Source organism: Vombatus ursinus, unplaced genomic scaffold (assembly GCF_900497805.2).
Source record: "Vombatus ursinus unplaced genomic scaffold, bare-nosed wombat genome assembly UNPS02014801.1, whole genome shotgun sequence".
Classification (NCBI taxonomy): domain Eukaryota; kingdom Metazoa; phylum Chordata; class Mammalia; order Diprotodontia; family Vombatidae; genus Vombatus; species Vombatus ursinus.
This window is the reverse complement of record NW_020954579.1, coordinates 12,870,803-12,889,330: the sequence shown is the minus strand read 5'-3', so window position 1 is coordinate 12,889,330 and position 18,528 is coordinate 12,870,803. Positions and strand designations below refer to the sequence as shown.

At 39.9% G+C, this 18,528-nt stretch overlaps 1 protein-coding gene across 3 annotated transcripts in view; it reads right to left on the bottom strand.

Moving 5' to 3' along the window:
- Positions 1-111: 111 nt before the first annotated feature.
- DDX42 (DEAD-box helicase 42) overlaps positions 112-18,528 on the bottom strand; it is a 41,449-nt gene continuing 23,032 nt past the window's right edge. For all 3 annotated transcript variants that reach the window (XM_027873175.1, XM_027873174.1, XM_027873176.1), the window contains 12 exons: positions 18,266-18,370; positions 17,244-17,363; positions 15,598-15,774; positions 14,745-14,873; positions 11,416-11,515; positions 10,584-10,631; positions 9,947-10,044; positions 7,246-7,522; positions 6,294-6,520; positions 5,273-5,383; positions 2,701-2,802; positions 112-1,706 (listed from right to left, as the gene is read on the bottom strand). In XM_027873175.1, the coding sequence (XP_027728976.1) occupies positions 1,002-1,706; positions 2,701-2,802; positions 5,273-5,383; positions 6,294-6,520; positions 7,246-7,522; positions 9,947-10,044; positions 10,584-10,631; positions 11,416-11,515; positions 14,745-14,873; positions 15,598-15,774; positions 17,244-17,363; positions 18,266-18,370 (2,199 nt within the window). In that variant the 3' untranslated portion in view covers positions 112-1,001. The remainder of the gene's footprint in view (positions 1,707-2,700; positions 2,803-5,272; positions 5,384-6,293; positions 6,521-7,245; positions 7,523-9,946; positions 10,045-10,583; positions 10,632-11,415; positions 11,516-14,744; positions 14,874-15,597; positions 15,775-17,243; positions 17,364-18,265; positions 18,371-18,528) is intronic.

Here is an 18,528-nt window from a genome sequence, read left to right as displayed (position 1 = left end):
ATATCATCAGTTTTTTAACTACAAAAAGGATAAGGTCTTCAGAGTCGGGGACTCTGGGAAACCATTATAATAAGTCTGAATCTGAGATAATGACACACAAACCAGGCACACTCCCAGTAATAAAACATTTACTAGAGCAAGCAAAAAGGAATGCACATCTGAAAGAAACCTTCACAAGTGTCACAAAATCTGATAGTTCTGGATACTTTTATAAACAAGATGAAAACAAATCATTTCAGCCAAAAGGTTATTGTGGTAAAAGTAAAAAAAAAAAAAAGAAGGTAATATACAATGAAATCAGATTTTAAAAACTGCCGAGGTTTATTTTTTAATTAAGAAACATCTTCGGCCTAGGGAACAATTTCCAGAATACTTCTTAGTCACAGTAGCTCTGGGCACAGCTTCCCACTCTCTCCCACATATCTGCAGGTTTCTGGCTGAGGAGCCAAAGTACTACTTCCCAAATGAACTGGCACACCTGCAACCACGTCAAAAACTTCCAAGGTTGTGCCTGCCGTCTGCCATCTGTAGAATCCAAAACTCACAGTGCAGAGAGCCTGCCCACCTTACACTAACCCTTACCTGGCCACCAGAAAAGAGAAGAAAATCCGTCAGGAGCGGGAACAAAAAAACAAAACAAAACTCCAGAGCACAGACCTGTACTCCACAGTTAGCTGCCCCTCAACACCTAAACGGGATTTCAGGAGCAGATTTAAGTTTCTCAGAACATACCAGAAGCTCCATCCTAGCCACAGCTCTAGCTCTCCCTGTGGCTAGAGCCCTGCTGAAACATGAGGGTTCAATGGGAAGCTTAAGAAAAATGATTCTAAAGAAGGGGTCTTATTTCTAGGCCCTGGCTACTGATGTCCTTTAGGAGCCGAGGATCTTTGCATCTCAGGTTACGAGCCCCAACTTAGCCCCCAGGACAGCCATTTATGAAGAAGAAATCCTTAAAAAAAAAAATACACTCCACCCATTCCATTACATGCTTTGCACAACCTCTAACTGTCCCATCGACTCTTCTTGCGTTTGGGTGGTTCAGGCACAGCAAAGCCATCTGCTGTCTTGTCTGTCTTCAAGTCCATCTTGCTGTCCATCCTGTTGTCCGTCCTGTTGTCTGTCCTGCCATCTGTCTTGCTCTCACGGCCACAAGCCTCTTTCCTGCTCTCTCCATTCCGGCCATCACTCCCAATCCGGCTATCCCCATGTCGACCACCACTCCCATGTCTGTTATCTCCGTGCCGGTGACCGTCTCCATGCCGGCCACTGCTCTCTGGATGGCGGTATCCATCACCATGACGGCCATCTCCGTGACGTGGACCATCACCATGGCGATTGCCACTGTCTCCGTGGCTATGGCGACTACTACTTCGGTTCTCTGGGTATCGCTCTCTACTCCCATTACCGCTGCCACCACCAATTCCTTCTCGGCTGTTGCTCCCCGAGGCTGAGTTGTTGAGACCCTGGGTTCCAGTAGGTGAGTACCCTCCTGGAACACTGCTAAGGTTCCCAGCACTGGCAAAGCCCGGGATGTTCTTGGCGGCTGTGGCAATGGGGCTGTCAGAATTGGCATGGCCCTGTTGGGCTGAATTACTTGGGACGGAATTCAAGCTCCCTGCACTGGTCCACCCACTTGCCCCAGCAGCAGAGCTCCCAGCCTTCTGGTTGCTTAAACTGGCAGCAACAAAATGGCTCTTATACTGCGACTATAAGAGAAAGAAAGAGTGCATATATGAGTGAGACAAAATTCAAAGAGAAAATGAATAAAGGGATACACAGTATAACAGTTCTACACGTGCAGCAGAGCTCTGTCAATCCTAATAATGTTCTACTCTGCTCTTCCTCCCATGAGCTGAGTGAATGGGAAGATAGTGGGCCCAATCTTCATCTCTATTTTCTCATTAAGTCCTGTTTTAAATGGGAATCACTGAGGAAACCATTCTTAATGTATACAAATTCACTTTACAGGTGATATGGTCGGAACAAAATCTGTCATATATCAAAGTATATCTCCATACACAATATACTCAGTTAGTTGATTTAGTAAACCCAGGAAATAAACTAGAACAGAATAGTCTAGAGCAAGGGCTCCTGACCTGGGTGTCTTGAACTTTCTTTTTTGTTTGTTTCCGACAACTGTATTGAAATACAGTTGATTTCCTTTGTGATCCAATATATTTTAAGTTTTTAAAAACATTTTCTGAGAAAGGGTCCATAGGCTTCATCAGAATTCTAATGGGTTCTATGACACAAAAAGTTAAGAACCCCTAGCCTAGAAGCTGGTTCATGTACCTAAGTGCCCAGCTCATTTAGGGAAAGATAGATTTAAAACCACATCAGAGCAAACTGGCCTCTCAACTAAAGAACCATGGCAGTTGCTGCTTTGGAATTAGGTATTAAGATCAAGAGTTAAGACTGCAGTGGGAACACAATTTTGATAATGTTCATAAAAAGTCTTAGCTGTGTATCTCAACTGAATCCCATAGGAAATGCCTTTCTAGTTTTCCTTAATCCTGAAACCCCGTTTCTAGAAACTGCTACCCCACGCACTTTCACCTCTCTTGTGCCATCTTAAATCAGACTCTGAAGCCTAACTGATCAGGGCCAACCTTCTCCTTGTCTTCTTCCACCCATGCCTTTTGTTCTTTTTATTGATAGAATAGGGAATTCTCCCCTGAGTGCCAAAGCTGAATGTCAGACCTGGAAAGCTGCTTTCATTGCAGTCAGGCGGTCTCCCATGGCCCCTGTGGAGGGCTTATAGGCCTCATAGTTACTCATCACGTTGCTGTTGTTTCCTCGATCCTAGGGAAAAAAGACACCCAAGATGATGTAAGAACTGCTGAAAAATCTAGACCTCATCCCAATGGGGAATTCAGCATTAGGACTGCTAAGCTTTGGGGAAGTTTACTTCTACCTTTTAAGAGAAGAGGCAGCAAAAGGGCTTAAAGAACATAACAGGCATCTATTTCCTAGGGCTAAATGGGAAACCATTTCTAGGAGGTATAACTGGAGAGATGACTACACATATAGGCAGCTCTTATGCTGGCTAAGGAACAAGAGTGACAATAAGCAACAGAGCTGGTGGGTAGGAGGTAATAATCTCCAGGCTTCAGGCTAAGTAACAAAATAGTTTCCAAGCATTCTCTGCTACCTCCAGGTACAAGAAAATGCAGAATACAGGTTCAGTTACACAGTAAGGATGGAACTTGCCTTAAGAAAAAAATAGAAGCTGGTTCCACTTAAGACATATTTTTAGTAACAAGCTTCAAAACAACTTTCTGAATAGTTCTAACCAGCTCCCTAGGAAGCAAGATGAACATAGCTTTCTCCATGACTTCCATACTTGGCATTTATCTATCCTATTCCCCTGCCAAAATCCTTGGAGACTGAAATATTCATGCTAACAAACCTTCTAGCAAACTGGTCATAACTCCTCAACCTCATGGAACTGATTCAGAATTTGAAATTAACTCTCTGATGATCAACTTTACACATCTTCCACTCACATCAAATCAACGTCTCATTCTTATGACTCCTGTTCCTCTGGCTCATTCTCTTTCTCTTAACCTCTTTTTCCAACTCTAGTTTCAGATGCTTCTATAGCCAGTTTTACACGAGTTACTATTTTCATATTACACTGGCTCATACCCTAGAGTCCTTGCTTCACTTGCCATTCCCTTAGAACTTAAATTCTCTGAGGGGAGGGACTCTGACATCTCTTTCTTTGTGTCCCAAAAGCCAGCACAGCCTGGCTTAGTAAATGTGTGTGTTGTTAAACTGAGTTGATTTTACTCATTAAAAATTCACATTACTTAACATCATTTGTGCTCTCACTGCTGATCAACAAGTCATTATCCTTGATTTCTCTTTAGCATCGAATATTTTTGACCATTGGATACTTTTTTCTTCCTTCATTTCATGAACACTATAACCTAGTTCTCCTACTTCACTCTGTTCTGAACCCACTAAGTTTTGTTTTGGTTTTCTTCTTTATACTCTTTTTTGCAATCTCATTCACTCTCAAAGCTTAATCTGCCTTTATAGAGATTTCCTCAATTATTCCCAGATCCGACCTTTGTTCTAAGCTCCAGATCCATAGCCCTAACCTCCTATATCAGATGTCACTATGTGCATGACCCCCTTTTCTCCTCAGCTATCAGGGCCTGCTAATCCACTGGTGAAACAGCTTTTATATACACAGCTCCGCTCTCAAACCCCACTGCCATCAGCTTGGTCCAGGCTCTCATTACCACCTACTTGGATTCCTAAAAGATCTGGATAGGTCTTCATACCAACCTACTCTCGAAACTAGTACCATACTCAAAATCTTCATGCAAAGATCTGACCATGTCACTCTCTGCTTAGCCTTGAGTGGATCCGTACTTCCTCCTGAGCAAAGTTTAACCTCCTCGGCCTAGCATTTAAGGTCCTCTGCAAGCTAAACCCACAATACCTTTTTTCAGACTTAGTTTCCTCATCTGTAAAATGGAAATAATAGCACCTACCTCACTCACAGAGTTGTGAAGATTAAATGACATAATATCAGTAAACTACCTTGTAAATCTTTGAAGTATCATACAAATGTTAGATATTATTTTCCATCTACTCTTTTAGTTTCACCCAAACTGGCCTTTTTGTCTCCACAGCAGGTCCTTCCCTCCTACTATTCCTCTGCCAGAATGTTCCTCTTGCCTTGTCTACTGATTCCTTACCAATCCTTTGAAGATCAATCTAAGTAAGATTTAAGAACTAGAAGTTACCTTAGCATCTAGTGTAATCCCTTCACTTCACATATACAGAAACTGAGGCTTAGTGAGATTAAGTGATTTACCTATCGAGAATAAGGATCAGAAGTGGTTAGATTTAAAACCAGGTCCTCTGACTCCAGAGCCAGTGTACTTTTGTCTCATGTGACTTGCCCAAGGCCATGTGAACAGTCGTATGACAGGGATTTGAACCCAATTCTAGCTCCAAATTTAGCTCTTCTCAGTTCGCTCACTACTTCCTCAATGCTACCCTCCTCTAACCCCCGAGACTCCCTTTATTGGTAACAACTTCCCCCTGCAAACACCACATAGCACTTTATTTTGCTCTAAGTTTCCTCCTCCCGCTAGACTAGAAGCTCTATGAGGACAAGGAAAATGATTTATCTAAATGTTTAATTAACCCTCCTAGCAAAATGCAAAGAGCAGGCACTTAATGAGACAGAAATAATCATAACATCATCCAAGACACAGACTCAGGTCAAGAACCTCTTGCCATTAGGACTTACTGTGTTCTCAGAGCCTAGACCAGGTCGTTCTCTGTACCCAAGGCCTCCACCACCAATGTTCAGCTTTTTTCCTTTCCCTCCTTTGAATCGAGATTTCCGAAACCAGGCATTCTGCATGAAACACAACAACTCATAAAGTTATGGTTGGAAGGTGGCTATAGCATATTATATGTATGATGCAGGAAAATGTAAAGGAGAAAGATGTTTCAGCAGAGTACTATCATGGTCAAGCTTTCTGATCTATGAAAGACAACTAGCCAAAGACATGTGAGATAAGATTCTATCTCTTGATTCTAAAACCTGTTTCAGATCAAATTATTCTAAGGTCAATGGAGTCTAATGGGCCAGGGTCCCACTATGGAAGTTTCTTTGGTGGTCTTGAATTCCAGTCTACCTTGGGAAAAAAAAAGGCTGAGAAAGGAAGGCCAACTGGCACCTAAGAATGGCCTGCCTGGCTACCATACCCTTCCCAAGGCACACAGATTTATTCTGTATTTTTTCTTACACAAATCATCCATTCAAGCAAGTAGCCATTGTGCCCATTCTACCCACCACCTCTTCACTGGGAACCTCAGTGAAAAAATCTGGGAATTTTTAGAGAACTTATGGGCTCTAAAATGGAAGAAGAGAAGCTGCTTAGGGACAGTTTAGAAGAGTTGACCTCAAAGGCAGAGTCCCAAACAAGAAGAATCTTCCAACAACTCCAAGTATTAAAAAATGGTATAGGCAAGCCTAGAAATAGAATATGATTTCTGCCTTGAGAACAAAAGGGAGATTTCTTATAGTAAATGGGAGAGAGCTGGATTAGATTACAGCTAAGGTCCATTATAACTTGTAAGGCATTCTAATTTTGTGTCTCATAAGCATTATCCTCTGGAGTAAATTTCTTTCTCATTAGGTTTTCTGCTTAATGGAGACAGACCATGATTAAACTCTGCTCTATTAAACTCCTGGAGAAAGGAATCTATTAAGATTAATATCAATGAAGCAGAATAGGTCCGAGGTGGGCCTAGTTCTTCACCTGCATTGCTAGGTCCAGAAGTTCCTTGGTAACATGTTGATTGGCCCCTTCCATGTTCCTGACAAGGTCACCAGCAAAATTGCTGTCCTTGGGAGTCAAGAGAGTATATGCCACACCCTTCTCGCCTGCTCGGCCTGTCCGGCCAATTCTGTGGGTATGGGTGTCAATGTCCCGAGCCACGTCATAGTTGATGACAGTCTTAATTGAAGGAATGTCCAAACCACGGGCTGAAATACACAATCCCCCAGTTTCCCTAATTTTAATTTGGGGTCAGAGACCAGAAATTTAGCTACATTGATTTCATTTCACAAAATAACCCTCTCTTGCCAACTTCTATATAATTTGGAGGAGATGGGCACATTATTGTAGACATTTTTCTTTTGGAAACACAAGGTCCCACCCTCTCACCCCCCACTCAATGTCTCTAATGCAAGGCTGCTTACTCAACTTTTATCTTGTCAAAGAATGCCTGGACCACAAGGATAGAATGTACTAAAATATGCTGACTACATGCAAGAGAGACTTAATGGTGTACAAATAAATGCAGGAGCTTGTGTAGCTCCTCTCTTCTCAGGAGAGAAAATAGATTAAAATATATCTATAAAAACCTCTTTAAAATAAACTAAATATAACCAAAAATAACTTTCTGGCTTCAAATGGCAAAGGTAAAAACACACCTAGTATTATTACTAGAGACTCAACAAGGGCACTTTGTTTCACTAAGCGTTTCTCAAAGTACCTTCCAGTCACAAGGCCTCTATTTTAAGTCAGAAACACACCGTAAATTATAAAGTGGAGCTCAGGACTCCAATGTCTCAATCAAGTGATCTGCTAATGTGGGGGACAAGGGCTAACAGGGCTCAGTCCATATCCATCTGTCATCCTCCTTATGTGTTAGTTCTAGCTAAATAGGGCAGAATTTCCTTTCGGTATGTGAGTTCCTCTATCATACCTGCAACATCTGTAGCCACAAGAACCGGGATCCCCTTTTTCTTAAAATCCGAAATGACCTTGTTCCTTTCACTTTGATCCATGTCCCCATGGAGCAGCCCCAGATTGTGTCCTTCCTGCCTGAGGTTATTAGCCAGTTCATCAGCATTGGCTTTCTTAGTTACAAACAAGAGGACACTTCCTGAAGAGGTGAATTCTACCAAACGCCTGGTGAGCCAGTTCCATTTACTGGGTCCAGAGTGAAGAATTTCTACAATCTGGGTCACGTCTTCATTTGCCTAAGGAAAGGAACAAAATAGAAAGCTATAACACTGAGGTCAAAATGTATTAAAAGACCAAATATTGCATTTTCAAAATGAAGCCTTGGAGTTTCAGCATTCTCGGTACTGAGTTACTGCACAGCTACAGACAATCTCAACTGCCTTTTTTCCTCCACTGTGTACTTTCCCCCAATTTTTAAGCTACTTCAAAATTCACCCCTTCAAGAAAGGGTTTTCGTTCTTTGTCCCTGTAAACCTAGTATCCTGTACTACATTCACATCATAATAATTTGCACAAACTTGACCTCCACAAATACATTTTTCATACAGGAATGTAGGGTATCTTCAACTAGATTCTAAGAACTTGTAGGAAGACTATTTTCTTTCTTTTTTTTTTTTTGCAACCCAATTAGATTATATGAAAATATGAATGGCATAGTGGTTAGAGTAGTGGACCTAAAACTATAAAAGCCTAGTGTGACCATGGGTGAGTCACTTCACCTCTGTGATCCCCTCCTGCCTCACCTTTGTCCATCCAATTCTTCCTCTATATAATTGGCAAAATGATTTTCCTAAAAAGCAGGTCACCATCTGCTCAGTAAACTTCAATGCCTCTTACCTCTAGGATCAAATATAAACTGACATTTAAATCTACTCATGACTTGGCCCGTTCTGATCTTTTCAAGTCTTCTTACACATCACTAACCCCTAAATACACTCTGATCCAGCAATGCTGACATATACACAGTTTCTCACAGATGGTATTGTTGTTTCCCTTTTCCATGTCTTTTCCCTGGCTGTTCCTGATGCCTGGAACTTTTTCTCTCCTCACCTCCACCTCTTAAGACTCCCTGGTTTCCTTGAAGACTCAGCTTAAACACTACAGAAGCCTTTCCTATACTCCCCCCTAATCATCAGCTTTTAGCACACAGTGCCAGCATTTAACTTACAATCCCTATGTAGCCTACAATGCAGGTTACAATCTACAGATGTGTCACAACAGGTGTTTTTACACCAAGGGAATTACAAATGCGTCTCTGTATCAAAGTTTTCAAACTACCTGAAGGAATAATCCAATTCACAGGGCTTTGGATACAGTAGGTATTTAATATTTTTGCTGAATGAACGGATGAATATTCCCCTCAGGATGAAATAACTCTTTCCCTTACATTGGGTGGTCTTCTCATTGAGTTGAAAGTGTGTTATTACTGCTTAAAATGCTGGAATAATGCATAATTGTAAAAATAAATTTTAGTTAAGTGTTAGCTCTCTAGGAAGTGAAAAGTGAGAAGCACTCCATCTCCTCACTGGCCTTAGTCCCTCCCATTGGAGGGTGAAGCCACAAACCCCAAAGCCATCATTTAAGGAGGGTGCTCAGCCCAGGTCATCTCCTCATTTCCCACCTGGCCGCACAACTTTGGGACTGCTCCACCATGCTCCTTCTTTGAATACTTTCCTGTCCTTTCCTTTTCAACTTCTTTTTGTGTCTTGTCTTCCCCCATTAGAATATAAGCTCCTTGAGGGCAAAGACTCTGGTATTTGTATCTCAAGCATTTAGCACAGTATCTAGCACTTGGTATGCATTTAATGCATGTTTATTGACTGACTGACTATATGACAGAGGACTCTGTCCCATGGGCTTGCAGCAAATGGAAGTTTAACTATTGAAATAGGAAAACAAAGTTGTTGCTCCAGAGCATTAGATGGAGAACCATAGAACAGAAACATTTAGAGCCACATAGACTGTGCTTGCATCACATCTTAATATAGATGAGGAAGGGTGCTGGCCCAGTGAGGGGGATCAGGAGGGAATAAAACTTTCTGGGTGGAACAGACTGACACTTCACAGGGTGTTATACCTCTAAAACTTGACAATTCTATGATTCTGCTCATTGCTTATTTTAATTTTGTTGTGAATTTCAAAGTAGAGATTTTTAACCCTGTCCTATCTCAGATACTAAGGGAAAAGTCTGCTGATATCTCGTACAAAGAATCATTGAGAAAATTAAAATTTCCTTTATGGAAGTCTGAACTTTGCTATGTTCTGTTAGTGGATGGAGGGAGAGAAGAAATACTTTGAATAAGAAATTCTGAGGTTTAGCTGCAGGAACTATTTTAGCCTCCCAGGAACAGTTCTTCATACCTTCTAACATTGGTACATATCATGGCCTGACCAGACACAACCATCTCTGGATAATACAAATAATTAAGTATTCTCAGGATCCTCAAAAAGCTTGTCTACCATCTATTTAGATTAAATTGTTCCATATTTCCAATACACAGTACAAATGTGAGCAAGAAATTTAAAGTTCTTCCATAAGCATCTCCTCATTAATATTTCAGTCCTAGTCTGATGGCAGTCGGAGCATTAATTCCAGATTTTAAACTTCTCTTCCAGAGAAAAGCAAATTTCTGCCTTCTTCAGCCCTGTTCAGAAATTACCTCTCCAATGTCTCCTTGCACCACTCGGATAGGGTCAATCAGGATGTCTCGAGCTAGTTTTTCAATCTTTTTCCGAAAAGTTGCACTGAATAAAAGAGCTGAGAGAGAAGTGAATTTTATTAGATTGAAGAGAGTATCTCTTCTGCATAGAACCAAATACCCATTAATTTGAGGGCTCCTCTCAAATATAGCTCTGCTCCTCTCACCCTGGTTTCAATTTATTACCCACATATACAGAGAAAAATGTTTGTGTGTTTCCTCTCTCTTTACATTGACATAAATTCTACAGAAGGCACCAACGCTGTCTTATATATTATATTCCCAATAATTTGATTAAGCCAATCAAAATCTGAAAGTTTAGGCATCTATTCAAATCAATTTAGCTTGTCTTGTAAATGGTAAGGGTATCAAAATTTAGAAATAGCTTTAAGAAAGTAATCGATCTTCCATTTGTATATTCTTTATATTTTTCCTAGAGTTTTTATATATGTTACCCTGCAAATGCATTTTCCTCAAATACAGTAGCTTATGAACAATATATGCTTTGTGTCAAAAAAAATAAAATACGCAAAGTGCCTTCATCATAGGACATTACAATGGCATCTATACAAATTGCCTAAAACAGTTTCATACATACTCTGTCTATCAGGACGGACATGACTGGCTATGGATCGCACCTGATACTCTAGAAGAAAAAAACAAGAGTCAGAACATTTATCTGATACAAAAGTTTAACATCTGGAGGGTAAAAAAGTCAGTCTAGTGAAAGCTTCATATGACACAGAGAATGAATCAAGGAAGATAATCAACAAGGATTTATTAAGTACCTACTAAGTGCCAAGCAAAATGCTAGACACTGAAAATACAAAAATAAAGTAATTTTCTGCCCTCAAAGGAGATTATATTCTGTAATCACTACTTATGAGGGGGTACTACATTCAATTTTCTCTATCTAATTGGAAAGCATATTTAGATTCCGCTTAAGACAGCTGGAAGGTTCCCCATGAAAGTGGTTAAGTCAAGGAAGGCAGCAAAAGAAAGCACCTGGAATGGTTGAAGTAAATTATCACACAGTAATGTTCTGATCATAGTCCAAAAAGCTGTCATAGTATAAAGCCCAATAGGAGAAAAGGAGAGAAGAAATAATCTTTTATTATATGATAGGCTATTTTCAATGTCCCATGACTTCAACAAGGCACACTCCTCCAAAAAATATTTCCTGACAGTAAACTATTGCAAATAGCTAATGCCACGCATAGTCTGCAGAGACCAACTACCTCTCCACATGTGCAGAACATGCTCATGCAAAAAGCATGTGTGCACAAGACAGACATACATCCTCCCCACCCCCCACCCTTTCAGAGGATCTGTCCATTTTCAAGTAGACTTACTAAGATAACACTGGTGAGACAAAAAAAGATTAATGTCTTAAGGATAAGGGACAGGAAGAATTGGTGTTCAATACATACCAAACCCCATGTCAAACATTCTATCAGCTTCATCAAACACAAGGTAAGACACCCTTTGGAGATTTGTAGCTTTCTTCTTCACATGATCAATCAGCCGACCCTTTGAGACACAAAGAAAAGTTGTGGATTTACAAAGATTTGCTTTAGGATGTTGTCTAATTAGCAATGTGATAGCATCAACATTCACAAAGTATAGCTCCAAAGCAATGATACCCAGATAATAATAATGATTCCTGTTTCAGAAAAACATTCAAAAACTTGTGAAGACCCAATTAGGTCCTTTCCTTCCATTAACTTGAATTTCTCAGCAAGGCTGACCAAACATTTTCACCAAAAGATGTGAAATGTCACAATTCAAAGGCCTTTTTTTTTGTGTTCCAACTTTTAGAGACCATTCTCCTAGTCAGCTGTGATTTATCTTTCAGGTCCTGACCCTTTTAGTTACCAATGCCCAATTTCCTAAGACAGCAAAGGAAAGCCTCCTGGAAATAGCTATATAGAACAGTGACCTCTGCTGTAGCTATATTTAACACAGAGTTTATTTTAGGGATGTCCAACCCTGATTTTGCAACAGAGATTATGCTCTAGAGAACCTTCCTTCTTTCTTTCTCACTCCTTTCATCTCCTGGATCTGCAGTGAGACATACTCCTGATAGTACCACTTTTTTGCCATCCTTTCCAGATCTGGCTATACTTTTTTCTCATGTCCCACCCCTACCACTCACTGGCTGTAGTGGGAGGACTGGTATGCTCTTTGCTCCCCATTGCCACATCCACGCCTACCCTTGAGCACCTTCACTAAGCAACCTGTCCTCTGAGCCTCATTAACCAAATTTACCACCGAGTCTACATGCTGGTGACCATCACATATCTTAACTCTAGTACATTATTATTCCTTCCTTCTTCAACAAGTTCAAGCCTAGCTCACAGCCTCTCCTTCCTACCTATTGCTCTCATACATAGGGTATTTTGATGGACATGCTTTATGTTCACTCCAATATTCTAGCTCCACAATCTATTCACCTTAGTTCCACAGAGACAGTCATATCCTTAACTTTGCCATCATCCACATGTCTTACTTCCATGTTCATGAATTCCATCTTTCCTTTTGCCTTACTACCTCTCACCTTGTTCTCTGTCCTCATCATGACCTGTATTCACTCCACCTCAGTTCTTTCCCAGCCATTATCTCAGCACTGACCACAACACACTCCTCTCATCATCTTGACCCCTTGCTGAACCAATTCAACTCTATACTACTCTCCACATACCCTGTATTCCCTTGTCCCTTTATCCTCTCAAAGATCACACCCTGTCAAGCACCAACCCAGTTTACCATCTGCCTCCTTCACTCCACTGACATGCTGCCAAGAAGAGAGAAGAAATCACAAAACTGTGCTGACTGGTCCTCCTACAAATTTATCTAATCTTAACTGGGTCTTCACTGTAGCAAAGTAAATATTATTTTCTTCCCCAATTGATTTGTTCTCCTACTTTTCAAACAGTTTTTTCAACCCTTCTTGTGTCTCCTCAAGCTTCCCCTAGCACCTCTTCCCCTTACCCTCTCTTCGTTCTTCACTCCCCAAATTAAGAAGTTACTTAGAGCTTCTCCCCTCCATTCCAATAAATTAGATCTCTTCCTCAACTATCTCCTTTTTACTTCAACCCCAGATAAAGAGGTTGCTCTTCTTCCCAAGAAAAACCCCTCCACGTGATCCCTTAATCACGTCCCCTCCCAATTTCTCTAAAAGATTGTCCACATCATCATCCTCACTCTTCCTCATCTTCAATTTCAATCTACTGGCTGCTTCTCTGATACCTACAGCCACTACTATGTCTTCCTCATCCTTAAAAAACAAAAAACAAAAAACAAAACAACTCTTACTTGATTTGACTTTCTCTGCTACCACCTTAGATCTCTTCTACCATAAAGGCTAAAATCCTCAAGTTACCTACAACTCTCTTCTAAACCTTATGACTTCCTTATTTAACTGAAACCTACCTCTCCAAAGTTATCAATGATCTCTTAATTGCCCTCAATCCTGAACTGCCTTAACTTGAATGTAGGATTAATACTGCTCATCACCCTTTCCTTCTGGATAGGTTCTCATCTTTACAGGTTTTTTGTGACATTGCTCTCCTTGTTCTCCTTCCACCTGTCTGATCAATTCTTCTCAGTCTCCTTTGCCACTTCTTCAATCCGTGTGACACCCTCTAATCATCGATATTCCTTAAGGCTCTGACCTGGGCCCCCTTTTCTTTTCACTATATATCATCTCAATTTGTGACCTCATCAAGCTTCCATTGATTCAATTATCTCTCTGAAGAAGATGCCCAGATCTAGACTGTCTCCTGAGCTAGATACTCGGATCACTTTGACATCTCAAAATGGATGTCCTGTAGGTGTCTCAAATTCAACATGTTCAAAACGAAATTTATTATCTTCCCCCCATAAACCCTTACCTATTTTAGACGCTCTTATTACTTCCAAGTGCCTCCCACCATGCACATCACCGAGACCCAAAACCCGGGTGGTGTCCTCTACTTCCTCACTATCACCCACCATTTATAACTGTTGTCAAATTTTGCTGTTTCTATCCTCACAACACATCTCGTACACATCACTTCTCTACATTTAAGTGGCTGTGTTCCCGGTGCAGAACTTCAAAATCACCTCATGTCAGGAAAATTGCAACAGCTTTCTAACTGGTCTCCCCACTTCAGGTTTCTTACCACTTCAAACCATCCTCCACTCAGCTGCTAAGGTGATCTTTTTTCCCCTAAAGCATAGATCTGATTATGTCACCCTCCTGTTCAATGAATTCTAATGGCTCCCTATTACCCCCTGGATCAAATACAAATTCCTCTGTCTTGATTTAAAGCCTTATAAAACCTAGCCCCTTCCTACCTTCTTATACTGTACGCTCCTCGAGAAACTCTAGGATCCAGTTATAAATGACCTACTTACTTAAACATATGACACTCCATCTCTGGTCACCATGCCTTTGGCTGTCCCTTATGCCTGGAATGCTCTTTCTCCTCACCTCCACTCCCTGGCTTCCTTCAAGAGTGAGCTCAAATGTACATTCTGAAGGTCATTTCCAAGTCCTCCAAGCTACTGATGCTTTCCCTATTCAGATTACCTTTACATACTCAGTATATATCTTGTATGTATCTACATGTTTTTACATGTTTTCTTCCACACTGGAATACGCTCCTGGGGGTTCCTTTTTTGACTTTCTTTGTATTCCTAGTACTTAGCACAGAGCCTGGCACACTGACTGAGATGGAACAATGTCTTAACAACCAGGAAACTGAACCATACTCACTGGGGTACAGACGACAATCTCAGCCCCTTCTTGAAGGGCTTTGGCCTGCTCCCACATGCTTCCTCCTCCATATACAGCCACAGATCGAAGATTGTATGCTTTCCCAAATCGCTTGCATTCTGCATGGATCTGTTAATGACAGTTGGTAAACTCAGAAATTAGTATTTGTCACCACAGAGGAAAAACTCTTACTCAAAAAGCCAGAAAAACACATACACACACACACAAAAAAAAAATTATAAGAAATTTTGAGTGTGACAATAATAGCTGACAATTACACAGTATTTTAAGGTTTATAAGGAGCTTTACGTACATTTCCTCATTTGATCCTCATCACAACTTCATCAGGTAGGCACAGCAGGTTATCACCCTCATTTTATAGATGAGGAAACTGAAGCTCTGAGAGACAGAGACTTGCCTGTGGTCACACAACTAGCAAATGTCAGAAACTCAGGTCTCTATTAACTCTAAGCTCAGCACTCCTTCCTTGCCACCTGCAATGGCATTTATTTAAAACTTGCAACTATCAATTTGTCTGAAATGTAAACTGACAACCAGCCTTGGATCAAAAGCATGTTACTCAATAGGCTATCTAAAATCTCATGTTAAAAGGGAAGTCTCTTCAATGATCTTAATCTTGACACTACATTTTTACTGATTATAAAATAATTTTGAGGAAACGAAAGAAAAAAAATTGTAACCAAATCCCACAGTGGTGCTTCTTAGGAAGAGTCTGATTTAAAAACAAAAAGGAAAATAACGCTTCTTAGGCCATTGGTGGAAATTAACTCCTCTGGCTATTTCAGGCCGTTCTATGTCTGAGGCTAGACTTCCTCAAAGGCACCTTTCTTACCTGCTGACACAGCTCCCTGGTAGGGCACACAATCACTGCGATGGGTCCATCCCCCGGATCCAATTCCTTCTGATCCATAATGTGAATCAGCATGGGCCAGATAAAGGCGGCAGTTTTCCCACTACCTGTTTTGGCAATGCCGATCATGTCTCTTCCACTAAGTGCCACTGGAACACCCTGAAAAAAGTGATACCTCAATTTCAAAGCTATATTTAAGGAGACTGAGTAACAGATCAGTCACCACAACCTCCATGATGAACAAAAAAAGAACATTTTAGACTAAAACTCCTATATCATCCTTAGATTTATAAAGAGAAAGACTTCCTTTATGTCAACTTGTTACTAAAATACTTACCAGAATATAAAGAGATTCATTTTGCAGGACTGAAAAAATACTTAATGTGACTCCCAAGTGACTGAAATATCCAAACCCTTTAATCCACAAATCTCAATGACAGCATCTGCCCCAGGGTCAAAGACAAAAACAACAAGGTTTGTTGGTTTGTTTTTTTGGATTTTTTTGGAGAGGCAATTGGGGTTAAGTGACTTGCCTAGGGTCACACAGCTAGTGAGTGTTAAGTGTTTGGTCTGAGACCACATTTGAACTCTGGAACTCCTGACTCCAGGGCTGATGCTCTATCCACTGCGCCACCTAGCTGCCCCTGACAAAAACAATGAGGACAACAGTCCTACAAACACCAACATATTTAGAATGGCACTTTTTCTAGTGACAAAAACCCATCAACACAGTAGATGCCTACTGACTGAGAAATGGATAAACAAATATTAGTAAATCAATGGGATGTAAAATTGTTGTACCTTAAGAAATAGTAACTATGAAGAATACAGGAAGCATAGGAAGCTTTAAACAAGCTGATGTAAACTACAGAGAACTAGGAAAACAATGTATATTATGACAACAATTTAAATGGAAAGAACAAAAAAATAGGAATTGAACTCTGTGATGCTCAAGCTTGACCCCAAAGAAGAGACATAAGGATGCACCTCCCTTCCCTTCTTTATGGATGGGGAACACTGCACACTGTTGGATCTGAATGTTGGTTAATCTTGCTGAACAGCTTTTCCCCCACCTTTTTTTTTATTCTTTGTTACAGACTCTCTGGTTACGGGAAAAAGAGGGATATGCTGGGAATGAAGATATATAGAAACAAAAAGATATTTAATTTTAATAGGCAGATCATACTATTCTCATTCACATATAAAAAGCTCTCACTGAAAGAAATAAATTGCTTTTTCGTGATGAAATAAAACGATGGTGACACCCAACACCTGTAGCATCATCTAAGCAAGCCCACAAAATTTCCACATTGTATGTACACTCTGTGCTGCTTCCTTCATACTAGTAGGATTTTTGTTTAAATTGTAGTCATTAGGTATTACGGCTCAATTCCTTGACTCCGGTTTCTAAAAAGCGTCAGACACTCAAGGCTTTATACAGGTTGGTGAGGTATTCATTTGTGTATATGTATAAAAGCTACATAACTACACTGAAGACATGCTAATACAGTTTCTATTCTGGATCATACTGTTCTAAACTGATCTAAACATCATTGTTTATTGCTTACATTTGTTCTGAGAGGGGCATTCCACTCAACCTACTTTTCTTTTATGTTTTAACTACTCACCTGACACTGGATGGGAGTAGGCTGTGTGTATTCTGATTTCCGAATCTGATGCATAAGTTGCTCATCAAATCCAAAGTGAGCAAAACTACTTCCTGGTCTGGGTGGAGCAGCACCAGAGACCTAAAAATTAGAAATGACAAATTTACTGACAGTTTAATGACAATTGTAGTTCAACAGACTTTTATCTGTAGTTATCATATAGTCTCGATCACAGCCAAATCTGTTCTATCCAATATTTTGTACAAAAAACTCCTGCATAAAAAATTTAAGTGCATTCAAAATACATACTATATCATATATTCAATATATTATTTTTGCAAAGGTTTTAAGCCCCTTTCTCCCCATCAAAAGATTTCCTTAGTATCTTTTAAAAGAAATATCACTGAGATGATATAACAATTCCAAAATACCTTGAAGAATAAACTATTATCAATTAATACATTGTGCATTTGTTTTATCCGTAAGGCAAAGAAACTATAAAAAGTAGGATGAAAAAAAAAAGGATAGAAAGAAAAGAAGTAGTTATTTCAAAAGTAAAATTATAATATCTGCTTGTAATTATTAAAGTGTGTTTGCAGACAGAACAAATTATAGTAAAACCATAAGATTTTTCTGCATCAATTGATACACTTGTCATCCTAATGTTAGGTTTATTCTTCCAGCCAAACTGCAAGCTCTTCTAGAATACTGATCCAGTCTTGTCTTTCTACAACAGCCTCTAAGCCACATAGTACAAAAGTAAGCAATTCTATACTTGATTGATTCAAATTGCCAGTGCCTTGTTTGTTCAAAAAGGATAATGGAGACATGATGAACAACTTGTCCATTCTCACTCACTTACTTATGTATTAATATCCACAGAAAATAAACCAAGATGCACGACACCTCAAGAATTAAGTCAGTATTCTAAATGAGAAGAGCAAGCATGAGAAAATAAATTTGCAGCTATTTTATGTTTGGTTAGCCAAACTTTGGCCTAATAAGCATTAATTCACGAGCATTAGACTTAATGATTCTCTTACCCGAAGATTGAGCTTATGTCGGAGATCTATCACCTGCTGTGGAGTGAGGCTGGTTATCTCTTCATGCTCATTGTAGAAATTTTTTTCAAATGGTGGATAGTCAATCTGCAGGTCCAATTATTCAAAGTTAGTTTAGAATTCAAGAATAAAGATAATCTTGCTAATTTCATTTTTAATACAAAGTTCTGTGGTTTCTGAAAAATAATCATAACAGGATTTTGATGCTTTGATTATTTCAACGTATCTGTGATTACATCAGTGTA